The following is a 14,912-nucleotide window of genomic DNA, read 5'->3' on the forward strand; positions in this document are numbered from 1 at the left end:
TTAGCGCTGACAGTTCTTTGTTTGTTGTGATGCAGTGACTTTGAGCAATGTCCTCCTCAACATACACACAAAGCGTTTCCATCGATGGTAAAACTGCCACTCCGTGCAGCAGAAACACTCCATTTTGTCTAAAAGTAGTCGTCGGCGGCGGCTTTCACAAAGTCTGCCATGATTAGTAGTAGCAAACAGACACGTGGTTTCTGTGCTGCTGTTGTTGACGCAAGTAGCGTTAGTTCCCATCTGTGGGCTCTGTGAAATCAATTCGCCCAAGTAAGCAAGTTCCAGTGATGTCTAAAATCATTAAAATACGGCAAAATAGTGTAAGTATTACATGTTATCATGAATGTGCCTCTTACTGCATGGTCACAGCATGTATATAAAACCATAAAACCTTGTTGGGGTTTTTTAGACGGCTTTATGGTCGAAATAGGTGTGTCCCATGATGTTTTTCATGTTTTTTTTTTCTCTCTTTAGAATGCACAGAAATGTCTCAGAAAATGTAATTTTTTAAAATGATTTATTGCTGGGTAGCAACCACATGACCTGGAACAAACCAATGGCAATGATCACATGCACACTCAGTATGTTTGTACAATGTCCGGTAGATTGAAGACTCAAATCAAAATTCAAAATGCTGGCACTTGGAAGTTTCTGTGGCTCCATTTTGTGTTATTGAGGTGAGAAACGCTGTTGAATTCAAGAAATAACTCATGGCAAAACAGGAAGGTGGTGTCTGTGTGGTGCCTTGCTTTGGAGACACTCACATCAACAATCACGTCTTCAATGATGGTAAAACCTTAAATGTTCATTTAGCCCTTTTATTCATCATTATTATGTATTTATATGCATTTGGAATTGTTTACTGCATGTAAAACTATAATTGTAAAACTATTTTTTGTTTACATTTTTTGGCTTTCTGGAACATTCATTTTTTTAACAGGAAAAATTGATTCATTTAGCGTCCGTTTTGGTTAGAGTAGGACCTTCTGGAAGGAATTAATGACGCTAACCAAGTTTCCTCTGTGTATGTTTAAAATGGTTTACTCATTTTCTACTTGATGTGGAAGGGCCATACATGAGGTTGGTGTGTTTTTAAGTTATCCCTATTTAAATTTGTATGCTACTCCTGAATCTTGTGAATGGTCGGGTACGAGAACTTCACGAAATTTCTTCTTCAAAAAGATCTTCAACTTTAGGAAACAAATGGCAACCAGAAAGTGTTTTTTTGATTTTTTTTGGATGTAACAATTGTGTATCTTGGAAAGCGGGGGAAGGCGGCAATGGGAAGATTTTTTTTGTTTTCCGGTTTGCTAAAGACCCACCTCAAGGTCACTGCTCCCATGCTCTCGCCACAGCTGCAGAGTTAGACGCTGGATTCTCCAACATTCATCCAATTATGTCCAATTCGTCTTTACTGTTCGCTGATAACCATTAGCACATAACCGGTTGGGAGGAACACGTCTCTATGCAACAGTGGTTGCGTAGGCGTGGGGGGTGGTGGTGACCCTCGACCCCATTCACAACCAACCACAACCACAACCTTGAGATTTATGCAGTGTTCTATTAAAAGAAAGTTACTATACAGTAGTTCCCCACTGGGATCCCATAGCATTTTAAAAGCCCCTGAAATGGGCAGGATTAGGCCCCTTGACCACATCCAACAAACAACCTACTTGGTGGACTTTTGCAAATAGTTTACTGTTACCTTGTTGATATTGTGTTTCTCTCTGCAGCGCCACTTCTCAGTCATTGCCCTTTCTTTCCCCGGAGCTGAGGCCCTCAGCACCATCTACACTTCAATCCTGTGGCAACACCTGCAAAGCGAAGGTTTCGCCTCCGCTGTGCGAAAGAACAGCTCATCCCTGGTCCAGCTAGCCGTGGCTCTGCATCTGTGTGTCGCCTCCACCTTCCTCCCCACTGCAGTCAAGTTTCACTACATCTTCAGCCTGCGAGACCTCTCCAACATCTTCCAGGTGACACATAGATAGAAAACAGAATTGCCCACGTGAGTTATTTTAGAAGAACACGTTCTGGTTCTTTTATTCACTGTGCAATGTCAGAGGTCACTTTTCCACGGTAATATAATTCTGCTCTCTGCTTGTGATGGTGCTGCTTCCTACTCAGAAAGAACCACGACTCTGTCACTAATTTCTCATTTAAATGATTATCGATTTAGCAGCTCAGCCTGAAAGCCAGAAATAAGTCTGAAATATAGAATGGATTTGCACTTGCAAGGGTATTAGAGATGATTTAATATATTTGAGGAATATAATATCAGGGCATGGGAGCAGAACAAGAGAGACGCTTTTAGGGCAAAATTTAAGTCAAGATAGCCCACGCGTTCATGAAGGTCAGGCTCCTTGATTTAACACACTTCATTGTATAATTAATGCCTCAAGCTACTTGGCAATAGGAGCTTCAATTATCATAAATCCTCCTGGGAATTTACCAAGATGGTGCTGAAGTCTTTCTCAAGAATATATAGGTGCACGATACTGCTTTGTATTCATTTATTGAATGCCCCTATTAACTAATTTGGTAAGGTGAGTATGGTCGAAGAATTCCTACTACTACTACTAGTGAGAACTTGGTATTGGGTGAACCCTGGATACATAATAGTCCAAAAATATAGACGAAAAATATAGTCTTTCATTCAGTTGTTCATAATAATAATTAGAAGTAATTCATCGCGATTAATCGTGTTTTGTCCATAGTTAACTCATAATGAATCGCAATTAATCACACATAGAAAGACGTTTTTTTATCTGTAATAAGTAGCGATGGAAATCTTTTTGTGGTAAACGATTCAATACGCATCTGGATACATGGGTGAGGATTCGGTGAAAAAAATGATTTATTTTAAAAACAGAACAATTCAATACAGTGTACAAATGATACGGTTCAATTCAACACAATTCAGTGGTTACATTTGTTGATGTAGACATTAAAAAATAACAACATTTTATGTAAATTGATATCAATTTTGAAAATATGGCCCGTTATTTTATTCAAAATAATATACAGTTAGAAATCCCACAGTGTTTGCATATTTAATGCGAGCGGCGACTTTGTTTGACAGTACTTGAACGCACCATCTAACTTTCTCCCACGCTGCACAGATAGACTACTATACTGTATTTTCCCCCTTTTTCTTTCACTTCTTATTTGGTCCCAAATGCTGATACCATGTGGGGATGCATAAAGGTAAGATCTGATGACCTTGGCGCTCCTCTATTGAAAAACAAACTCCAGGCTAGTACTGGTGGATGGTGGCTGTGTATTCATTTAGTGCTTTTAATTTGATGGTGTTCCTGTCATAATTTTACACAATACATAATAAATAAGATCAATGTGATTGCTATAATGTATGTATGTTTTGCTGATGTGTTGAAAATCTTTCCAGTGACTAGCTAGTGCACTGCTAATGCTAGTGCTGCTAATACTATTTAGATAGATACTTGCCTTTGTCAAGCCAAAAATGTCTTGATAAACTTAATCACTTAAAAATAAACAAATAGGAGAGGTAAGAAAAATAAGAACATCAAATAAGAATAAATACGGAACAGGTAAGGTAAGGTAAGGTAAGGTAATAAATCCAGTCTTGTGTGTTTTTATTGCTCCTCTTCTGTTGTGTAGTGAAGCCGCATGGCGTGGGGGACGAATGATCTGCTCGGTCTTTCAGTGGAGCAGGACAGTGATAGTCATCGGATACATACTAAAAAGAAAAAATAACATTTCCATTTCAACATAATTAAAAATAAATACGCAAAAAAAAAGCCACTGTATGACGGCCTGGCTAGGCTTTGGAGCAGAGACGCGAGTGCTGAATTTGTACAACACAGTTTATTAGAAAGTTATACAAATATTTTCCATATGTGGCAATAGAAAAGGAGAGACAACAAGGTGCAAACAAAAAGTAAGCGGCAGGAGCTGCGGGGTAAATGTAGAAAACTCAAAAACTCAACATGTTTAGATACTACAGCGTAAGGCTGGGAAAAAAACATGCATACAACAAACGAAGCAACAAGGCAGTACAGGAAGACGCTGGAGAAGCAACAAAAGCACAAACAAATCAAGTGTGGAAAAAGACTGAACATACATCATTGCTAATTGCTTAATGGAGTGTATAAGCTTTGCTTATGCCTCCTCTGAATATTGAGGACCACTGTTTATCATCATTAGCATTGCTAGTACTAATAACAAGAGTAATTGCGAGATTAACTTTGTAATATTATGAGTAAAAATAAGCCACTAAAATTATTTTAGTGGCTGAAGTTCAAATAAGGCCACACGGTGGTTAGCATGTTGGCCACACAGTCGGGAAGATATGGGTTCGAATCTCTGTTTGGGCATCTCTGTGTGGCGTTTGCATGTTCTCCCCATGTGTGGGTACTCCGGTTTCCTCCCACATTCCAAAAACATGCATGGTAGGTCAATTGGAGACTCTAAATTGTCCATAGGTATGAATGTGAGTGTGAATGGTTGTTTGTCTATATGTGCTTTGTGGTCAGCTGGGATAGGCTCCAGCATACCAGCAGCCCGAGTGAGGATAAGTGGCATAGAAAACGGATGGATAGATGAAGCTGAAATATTAAAGAAAAGATGTTTGTTTTCAAAGCCATAATATTATAAGAAGAAAAAAACAACAAATACAGTTGTAATTTTTGGAACATTAAGTTATAATGTTTTGAGAATAAAGTCAAAATATTATGGGAATAAAGTCATAATTATGAGAAGAAATAGTGAGAAATAGTGAAATAGTTTGAAAAATAACAGCAGCAGAAATGGAAAAAACAAAACAAAACTGTGATTCTAAAGTCAATATATTGTGAGAAAAAGTCATATTACTACTACTAGACAAAAAGTCAGCAGAATAAACTCATTTTAGTAGCACAGAGTTGAAATATTAAAGAAAAAAATGTTATTTTTTAAAAAGCTGTCATCATGCTTTGTGAGTCAGCCCACGTGACAGCTTGGTTTATGTTTACTTTTAGCCTTAGTTCCGGTTTTATGCCCTTATTTTGGTAGATCTTCCTGTTTTGTGTTCTGCCTGCCTTGCTTCTGCTTTATCACTGGCGCCTGTTACTAATTTGGGTTGTCCTTCTATTTAGTTCAGCTGCGTGCTAGCTTGTTGTTGTATTGTTTGTTGGGTGAAGCTTGACACGCTGCTGCAAAAGTGTCTTTTCTGCATTTGGGTCCTGCTCTCTGCATTCTGGGGTCGTCGCCACGACACCACAATGCCGAGACGTGACCCTTGTAATATTATGAGAAACAAACATAACTTTTTGGAAAATTATCTTGGGGGGAAATGTTCTAATATTATGGGAATAAAGTCAAAATATTATGGGATTAAAGTCATATTATTATGAAAAGAAAATTGACAAAGATTATTTAAGAAGAAAGTTGAACATTTTATGAAAACAACAAAAATGGGGTGAAAAAAAAGCAAAGGTCGTACTAATAATAGGCTTTTTCACCCATGTCACAAAGCTGAGATGCACTTTTTTCGTGAAATACAGTACATAGAACTTCTCCAAAGTGGTCCTTGCATCTTTTCAGTTTTCAGTATGTGGCCATCCACGGAGAAAGTTTGGACACCCCTGCTTTTGGGTGCGCACCGTCCAACTGAACACCAAATAACCCCACAGAGGAAAACATGTCAGTGTTTTTCTTACTTTCCCTCCCTCCACTCTGAGAAAGAAAATAAAGAAAAGGCAGCGAGGGACTACTAAAGCTTGTTTGGAGTTCTCCGGTCGTACTTTTTCAGCCTCTGGCTCTAATGCCTCTGGACAACTAGGCAGAGGTTGGCAGCTTCATAGCTCTCATCTCTACCGCCATAGTCATTTTCTGTACAGTGCCAGTTATGTTGCAAAGCTAGGGAGGTATCTGTAATGACACTACAAAAAGTGCCTTTACTTTCTTCGTGAGCTGCCCTAAATGCTTGAAACGCAGTTTGTAGTTTGGCATTTCAAATATTTGCCTAATTGTGGGGGCTCTCCTAATCCACTTTGGTGTGTTTGAGGCTAGAAAACTGAGCACAAACATGTCTTTGTGGAAACCTGTTTGTGTTCGCTGATCATCTATTAGCCCCTTCACACCCACCCTCATTGCTATAAGAACATTATGCCCTGTGGTTATTAAATTTGACACACGGTAAGTGAGGTACAGTAGCCAAATTCCACTAATAGGGCCAAACCAATCGGACTGGGAACGTTGTCAGAATGGTGTTTGTGCTCCGTCATGACCATCAGGCATATCCGTGGGCTTGTCTCCTGCAGATCAGCCTAAATGAGCTCCCCAATGCTCAGGAGGGCGAAAGAGGAGATGGAGTGAAAGCGGAAGACAGACGTAGGAAACAGAGAGCTTTGAAGCCGAACTGTACTGACTGCACAAGATGTCTTTATGATGATTTGTGGAGAGGCAACTGGGTGCGGTTGTTAGTGGGGAGGAAGAATTGTTTTGGGGCTCAGAGCAGCTGTCAGGCTACAAGGAAAGTGTGCTCACAGGAGAGGCAGACATGCCTCCTCGGAATTGAAAGCAACGCCAAAGAATCTAAGGATGGAGTGGATGTGATATGTCCGAAAAGAACAGAAGTTCCTTCTTTTCAGACTGAGAGTGCTCTGCTGGTTGCTCAATTACTGCAACCAACACATTTGGACTGTACTGCATGTAGACACTTTCCCAATCTGAAGACGTAGGCAAACTACAGAATGTAGTCCGCAGATGGCCCGTTAGGGTTTGTTTTTTTTTAATACGGCCCGCCCCACTTGTCAAAATCATTTCTTGAAAACCCTTTAGTGTTTGCGATGCTGTTTTGAAACTAACTGAAGTCTTGAACCATGCTATTGAAATAATCCCGATTTGGTTCTTGCTTCCATACACTCGTTATATTAATGTCATTAAAGCATAATGCAGGTCACACAGCACCGATAAGACGGGGCTTTGATGCAAAGCAGAGTGGGGGTTGTTTAAAAAGGAGCGTGAGCCTGTGTGATGAAGGGGGTTGGAGAAGCAAGCTTCCTAAGTTCTCAGGAAAATTAAAATGCAACTCCATGTGTAGTGGGAGAAAACACGGATATCTTAGTCAGCACAAACATGAGAAGGGAACACAATTGGTGACAGAGGCCACGGTAAAACCCAAACATAATGTATGCATAATGTAAACAGACGTATGCGTTATGTGTCTATGGCAGGAGTGAGTGTGGCCAAGGGGCCCTTTGCAGCTGTTTGTTTTTATCAGCCCACCGCAATTTGTAAAAACAGAATTTAGCAAGAAAACATATACAAAATGGAAAAATCTACAGTCATTTTACAAGTCAAAATATTAAGAAAAAAAATTTGTAATCCAATGAGAACGTTATTTTTGTGGCATAAAGTTGAGATATTAAAGAAACAAAATTCAGGTCTAAAATCATGAGAAAAAAAACAAATACATTTAAAGAAAATAATTTGATTATGCGAAAAGTTAGAATGTTACAAGAACAAAGTCAAAATATTATGGGAAAAAATACACAATAAATAGTTGAAATAAGTTTAAAAACAGTTTACAACAGCAGAAATGTAAAAAAAACAGCTCTAATTTTACAAGAAGAAAGTCAAAATATGAAAAGAAAAAAAATCATACTCTAAATTAGAAAAAAGTCACACTTCAACAAGAATTAACTGCTAATATTATTAGGAAAAATAATGTATTTTAGAAACATAGAATTTAAATATTAAAGGGTTCTAATATGATGAGAAACAAACAAAACAAAGTAAAGTTGTAATTTTTGGGAAATGAGGTTATAGAACAAGCTATAATTTAATGGGAATAAAGTAAAAGTCAGAATATTACAAAAAGAACATGTGTGAAGATTATTTAAGAAGAAACTTTCAATATTTTGAAAAATAGCAAAAGCAAAAATGGGAGAAAAAAGAGTAACGATACTAATAATAGGCTTTTTCCACCTGTATCACAGAGCTGGGATGCAGTTTTTATCTTGAAATATGTATAGAACTTCTTAGCACCCCTGGTCTATGGGAATAGACAATGGGAATAGCGAGACAATAAAAAATCAAGGGATCGTACTCAAACTGATCTCAACTTCTACCGATGTGCTGATAACTCTGTGAGGCTGTATTCTGCGTTTACGAGGGGCGCAACGGTAAATAAATGTGTGATTAAGCTGCTGTCTCACATCGTTTGGGATCTGGGTTCGAATCTTAGGACTTTTTCTGTAAAGTCTGAATGTTCTCCCTGTGCGTGTTGTCGTAGTCTGGATTCCGTCCACAGTCCAAACACAACACAGGTTAACTGAAAACTCTGAATTAGCCCAGTAGTGATCCAGACAGGAAGAGAAAAGGTGAGGTTGCATCCCAAGACAGTCTTTAATGAAGCTTGGGCAAAAATAGAGAGCAAAGTTTAGAGCCAATATCTCAAGGTGATGGCTTTTCTCAGTATTTTTTTAGGTGAGACTAAAAAAAAGAGTTAGTTGGATCAATTAATTACTTGAATTAATGTATTGAAAGTACTCATTCATATCACTAACACTCCAAATAATAATAATTGATCTCACATAATGGTTCATTTCACAATCACCAGACTTGATCACCGGAACAACAGGCTTTTATTGCAGGTTTGAAATATCTCACAACAGGCACAAAAATAACATGAGCTACGTCTGTGGCCGTAATCTAGCTAAAACGCAGCTCTGAACCTCGGAAGTCACTTTCTGTTGTTATGACTCAAGGGAACATCACATATTTAATACAGGAAGTGGTAAACTCAAGTCACCCAAGTTTATTAATGAATAAAGTAGAAGGAGATAGGAAAAAATGCCCGTGTCCAAAGAAAAGGTCCTGATGCGCCGGCCCAAACAAACAAAAGGACAGTGAGGTGAACATGCCAACGCTATACAGGGCCGTCATCCTGCCACCATAATGCTGCCCCTAAATTAGAAGAAAAAACAACTAAAACCCTAAATAAAACAAACCCGAAAACAGGACATCCGGTCACACCAGGACAAAGAAGAACCTACGGGAATGAAGAAATCAGGAAGGGGGCAAACACTTTTCCCACATCACTGTAGCTTGGTTGGGGTTTTGACAGCTATACTGAGTCAACATAGAGTGATTTGTTTGTGGTGCGGCACACTTAGAAAGTGTGGAATTTAGTTATTCACACCATTACGCAGTGAAATGAAGTAGGAAAAAAAAGATATATTAAAAGTCCAAGTATTCGGTGATTCATACAGTACTCGAGGAAAATGTTCACATCTCGAGTAGCGGCAATAATTTCAGCCCAGTGTGAATGTTCAGCACACACATCACCACAAACACACACACACACACACACACCTCCCATCTGCCCCATTACACAATGGATTTAGCAGCCAATTGTCACATTCAGTGGGTGCAAATATGAAAGCAGATCAGATTCAACTGGCTCGGCCCACCCTTGAGATGATTTCCCTTGATTGGAATGGTTCTGGGGCTGGGATGCTGAAGATCTCTTTCCCTCTGTTTTGGTCTCCAGGGTGACACTGCCTGGGTGCCCTCTCATGCCTTCCATCATTTCTTCTAGCAACTGTTATGAGTGGAAATGGCAACTGTGTTGATTCCTGCCTGAAAGCGTAGCTTATTTCCATCATGCTTAACAAAGTAGCATTCAGGAACATCACATTCCAGTGACACAGTTCAACTTGACTGAAAAGGAGTAAGAAGAAGCAGAACTTACAGAGGTGTGAAAAAGTGTTTGCCTCCTTCCTGATTGTTTTTTTTTTCTACATGTTGGTCACACTTAAATGTGTTATATCTTCAAACAAATGTAAATATTAGTCAATGACAACACAACAGAACACAAAATGCAGTTTTTAAATGAAATTTTTTGTTGTTAAAGGAAAAAAAAATCCAAATCTACCTGACCCTGCGTGAAAAAGTGATTGCCCCCTAAACCTAATAACTGGTTGGGCCACCCTTAGCAGCAACAACTGCAATCAAGCGTTTGTGATAACTTGCAATGAGTCTCTTACAGCGCTGTGGAGGAATTTTGGCCCACTCATCTTTGCAGAATTGTTGTCATTCAGCCACATTGGAGGGTTTTCCAGCATGAAGCGCCTTTTTAAGGTCATGCCACAGCATCTCAATAGGATTCAGGTCAGGACTTTGACTAGGCCACTCCAAAGTCTTCATTTTGTGTTCTGCGTACTTATTGGATAAGGGAGAACCTGGCCATTGTCTTCTGCGTCGAGATTGGTTGTAGACCATTGCCAATCAGTCTCCTTCATGCCGAACTCCCATGTTTCCTGTTGTCTGATCGCTAGCAAACAGCTTGCAGAGACTCTGAACTCTGCATGTTTGCATGTTTTCTCACCGACAAAACTCACAATGTTAACAAAACATTCTGCACCTAAAAGGCGGAGGAAGATGCTAAACATTGCACAAAAACTTGGACGTCTGGACATGCTGTAGGAAGGTAGACATTACTTGGCTGTAGGGTGCCATTACGAAATAAATGCATTTTCGGTTGGAGGACGAGGAGGAGGAAAATACGTTGAGAGGAGCGATTTGTTTTAACAAGGATACAAAAATGCGTCAGCGGAGTGGCACCAGGACAAGGAGGCACGGTCAGAGGAGTGAAATATGCGTGAATCACTTCATAATTTGTGTCCAACCTCATAGCTTGAGCATTAAAATTCAAACAAAGGTTTGAACTTTTGAGTGTTGAAACAAGAGAGAAATGTGAGAAAATGTTAATACCTGTCTGACAAAAGTGTATAAAGTATATGGTGAGGAGTTTTACAACCTTAAAATCATCATCATTATTGTACACTTCCTGTTGATCGGAAAGGTTGACGGCAAGAGCTCTGCTTTTTGCTACCGGAGTTTTAAACTTTTTTGGAGTATTCATGAGAGGATCGAAGTCACCAAAACAAACGAACAATAAGCGCCAACTGCCGTTGCAAGGCAAGCTAGCTGGCTAGCCGTGGCTTTGAACGGAGGCTGTTTATGCAGACTGAGTTTTAAAATATTCAGAAGAGAAGAGAGTCAGAGAGTCAGAAGAGATATCTCTGGCTTCAACTTGGACTGGTAAGAGGCACGAACTCGCTAAAACAATGAATATTAAACACCGAAGGGCGTTGTAAGGCAAGCTAATTGGCTAAGCTACACACGGTGTTGCTTAGCAACAGCAACAACGCCAAAGAGAAGAGAAGAGGATCTGATGTGGGCTTGAGCAGCTTGGGTCAAAGTAACCTGGAGTCGATTACAGACATGGAGTCACCCCAAATGAATGAAGGTGCGGCATTAATACCGACCCTGCCGTCGAGGCCTGATGGAGAGCACTTAAACAGCCTGAAGCACCAGCAGTCCAAGCATGAGGAATCACTACAGGAGGGATTGATGATGCAGTCGTCAATGCTACTAAAGGATGTGATGAAAAAGCAACAAGAAATCCTGGAAGACATTACAAAGAATACGGAACAACTACTGAGACTGAAGACTGGATCACCTGGAACAATACATCGGATCCATAAAACAAGAGGTTCAAAACTTGAGGGATGAAGTTCAAAGCCTGAGAGTGGAGAACCAGGTATTATAGGATAGAAATGCGGCATTCAGAGCCGCTCTCAAACAAGATAATGAAGAAAAACAGAAAATCACTGAGTATCTGAAGAACACTACTGATGACATTGACCAGAATAGACGAATGAATGAGTGATTGTGACGGGGCTTCGGACTGAACCCAGGTCTTATGCCAGGGCAGTTGGGAATAAGGGTGAACCAGATGAAGGGGATGTGGCTTCTACGGAGCAATAACTTGCTACTTTTCTGTAATCAAAGGAGGTGGACGTAGACATCCGAACCATCAATACTTGCATCCCACTGGAACAACACCACACCCGTCATCATCGCCAAGTTCAGCAACAGGAAATTCCAAACGGCACCGCTGAAACAGGGAAAGAAGCTAAAAGGCTCAAACGTCTATATGAATGGACATCTGACAAAAAGCAACGCTGAAATCACCAAGAAACATGTGATCTGAGGAAGCAGGGAAAGATCCAAGGTACTTGGCGTGCCAACTGGTACATTTTCATCAAGTTAAATAAAGGACCAGAGGCCAGAGTGCTTGTTGTCAAAGACTGACTTGCCGCCCATCTGCTCCCACGTTTAACTTGTTCTCCTTTCTCTCATGAAGTCTGCCATGATGAGTAGTTGCAACAGACACTCGCTTTCTATGCTGCTGTTGTTGACGGAAGTTGCGTTAGCGTGAATGGGCCTTAGCTGAATGGGAAACTGGCCTGTGGGAAAGTCCTTATTTTACAAAGATTTGGGATTGATTGGTTATCAATCCAGTGCACCCTTCTTGTTGCCTTAGGTCAGCTCGGATAGCCTCCAGCTATATTTTTTGAGTGGGTGAATGAGATGATATCATAAAATTGATTCTACTACCTTGAATGTAGGCAAATAAAGCAGGAATAATCCATTCACCCTTTGGTCCACACATTGGTCAGATTGCTGAAGGGATTTTTGAACACCATTCACCAATAGTGTTGGTGAATGTCATAAATCCATTTTACTATAATGCATTCAGGATGGTCTTACAATACGGAACTCAACATTGGCAACTGTCTGCCTGGAAACCCATGCTAGGGCACTACTTTCTCAGACTTTGATAGCTATATACACATTAAAAAAAAACTAAAACAAAAAAACATTTTCATTTAGACAATTGCTGTTCAGTGCTGCTACCATATCCAATACTTGCCAAAAGCTTTCTTTTTAAATGCACATTTGCAAGTTCAGTTGTTTAAAAATGCAGTAAATAATTTTAAAGGCACTCTTTGGTATTGGAACCGGATGCAGACATGAGATCTTGTACATCACAGTTTATTTGAAAGATATCCAGAACTACTATATGTTAGGGATGCTTTGATCAGGGTTTTATGCTGCCGATCATGCCAATACCGATCATTCATGATCAGCCGATACCGTCACCGTGTATTAACTGTGTATACATGTACAGTATTAACTGTAATTTTTTCAATATACAGTCGTCCCTCGTTTACGGCAGTTTAGTTCCAGACCCAACGTGATAAGTGAATTTCAGCGAAGTAGGATTCAATATTAATTAAGGGTGTCACAAGATCTCACCAGATTAAAACATGACAAGATTTCTCGTTCAGAAAAAAATTGTCTCATGGACACTAGGACTGGGACGATAAAACATCAATTATTCACACAATAAATGAAAATGAACTGGATAATTTTGCCGGCCTCAATATATTGCCGTGCGTCTCTCGCCTCCAAACAGGCATTGGTTTCATCACCGCATGAACGGAGTGAGCCCTTTTGTCATTCATACAGTCCCTTTATCTCGGTGGGTGGAGGCTAGCTTACACACTTAGAGTGCAAAAGAGTGTAGCCTTGTGAGGAGCAATGCAAGGTAACGTTGAAATTAAATTAGACAATTGCAATATATTGTCTTTTTTTTTATTTTGTCATTGTATTTTTCTTAAAAGTAATGTTAAAATATCGTCTTGTACCGTTCTCGTAGACCCAAAAAAATGTTTGTTTTTTTTATTTTACCTGTTCCAACAGCAACATTAAACTAACAAAATTGCGGAGTGCATGTGTAGGCCTACTTTGAAATAATAACACTGAACTATGTAGGCCTTTTTGAGTCGTTCCCGTATTTGTTTTAAAATTAAAACAAAGCGTAGCCAACTTTAACATGAAAACACTCATTACAGGTCACATATCTGCAAATCAGTGGTGTCTGCTCAATATCATTTGCATCACTTGACTCATCATAGACTTCAGTTAAAAAACAAATAAATAAATACAGAGCTCGGAGAAGGGACCCACAACAAGGAGCTGCGGGTTGCCGACCCCTGCACTAGACGAAGCTGCCTGCAAAATAAAGCATGAACAGGAAGGTGGAAACAGGTGGAAACAGGAAATACAACAATAAAATCATGGCATATTCCATATTTTTGATTCTTCCAAAATATTCTCTTTGACACCCGGCAACATGAATAAGAAGTGCCGTTATTCACAGTGCTTCTCTGATGCACCTACAAAAATGTTTATGATGGTTAAACGTGCCAAATCTGCCTTTGGGATGGAACACTAATCTCCCTCCACTACCCCCTGCCCAGGGCATTCTCTTCAGCACCGGTGAGTGTCTGAAAACCCCTCTGGACCTGCTGAAAATCTACATGCACGAGTCTAACCGCGTCTACAGAGACAAGCTTGTTGAGGAGCACGACTTCCAGGTCTTTGATAAGCTGCAGGCGGACATGGTGAAAAAGTTCTTTGAGGTGAGTTTTTGCAAAGTTTCAAGGAGCAAAACGCGGGGCTTGCTGATCTGTGGCTTGGACCTCGACGTCGGTGAGAAACACAATGAAGAAGAAGAAGCGAGTACTGAAAATGATGTTCAGGGAATGGGTGAGGGGCTGTGGATCGTAGAGAATATTAATCAGGGTGGTATGGGGCTCTGGCTGTCAGGGCAGTGTACTGTCAAGCCCAGCAAATTGGAAAACATTTTAATGGTTTTCTGTCCTCTGCTCGCCCCACAACACTCTCTGGGTCCATCACTTGTATACTAGTCATACCACAATAGAGAACCTGACAGTAAGTGTGTGCACGCACCCACAGAAAGAGACAAAGAAGGAGTTTGCAACCTCTGTAAACTGATGACAGTTAAGCTACAGTGTCACAAAGAAACACGCACCACATTTTCAGGGTCTTTTTAGAAGCACACAAGCCGATTTTTAGTGCACCGCAAGGGCGCCAGTGTAATAATATGGAAATGTAGGCTGCAATGGAGCAAAAATGTAGATGTGGAATAGGAAAGCATTGCACCCGAAGTAGTTGGCAGGGAAAACAAAACCAAATCTCTCCTGTAAAATATTCAGGGGCCTGATAGTTGC

At 40.1% G+C, this 14,912-nt stretch overlaps 1 protein-coding gene across 4 annotated transcripts in view; it reads left to right on the top strand.

Moving 5' to 3' along the window:
- Nucleotides 1-14,912, top strand: part of LOC129173221 (dynein axonemal heavy chain 9-like) — a 262,968-nt gene that overhangs the window by 129,599 nt on the left and 118,457 nt on the right. For all 4 annotated transcript variants that reach the window (XR_008567198.1, XM_054763939.1, XM_054763948.1 and 1 more), the window contains 2 exons: nucleotides 1,734-1,973; nucleotides 14,139-14,300. Coding sequence is in view for 3 of the 4 variants with exons in the window: in XM_054763939.1 (XP_054619914.1) it covers nucleotides 1,734-1,973; nucleotides 14,139-14,300 (402 nt within the window). In the remaining variant the exon portion in view is untranslated. The remainder of the gene's footprint in view (nucleotides 1-1,733; nucleotides 1,974-14,138; nucleotides 14,301-14,912) is intronic.

Source organism: Dunckerocampus dactyliophorus, chromosome 2, assembly GCF_027744805.1.
Source record: "Dunckerocampus dactyliophorus isolate RoL2022-P2 chromosome 2, RoL_Ddac_1.1, whole genome shotgun sequence".
Lineage (NCBI taxonomy): Eukaryota > Metazoa > Chordata > Actinopteri > Syngnathiformes > Syngnathidae > Dunckerocampus > Dunckerocampus dactyliophorus.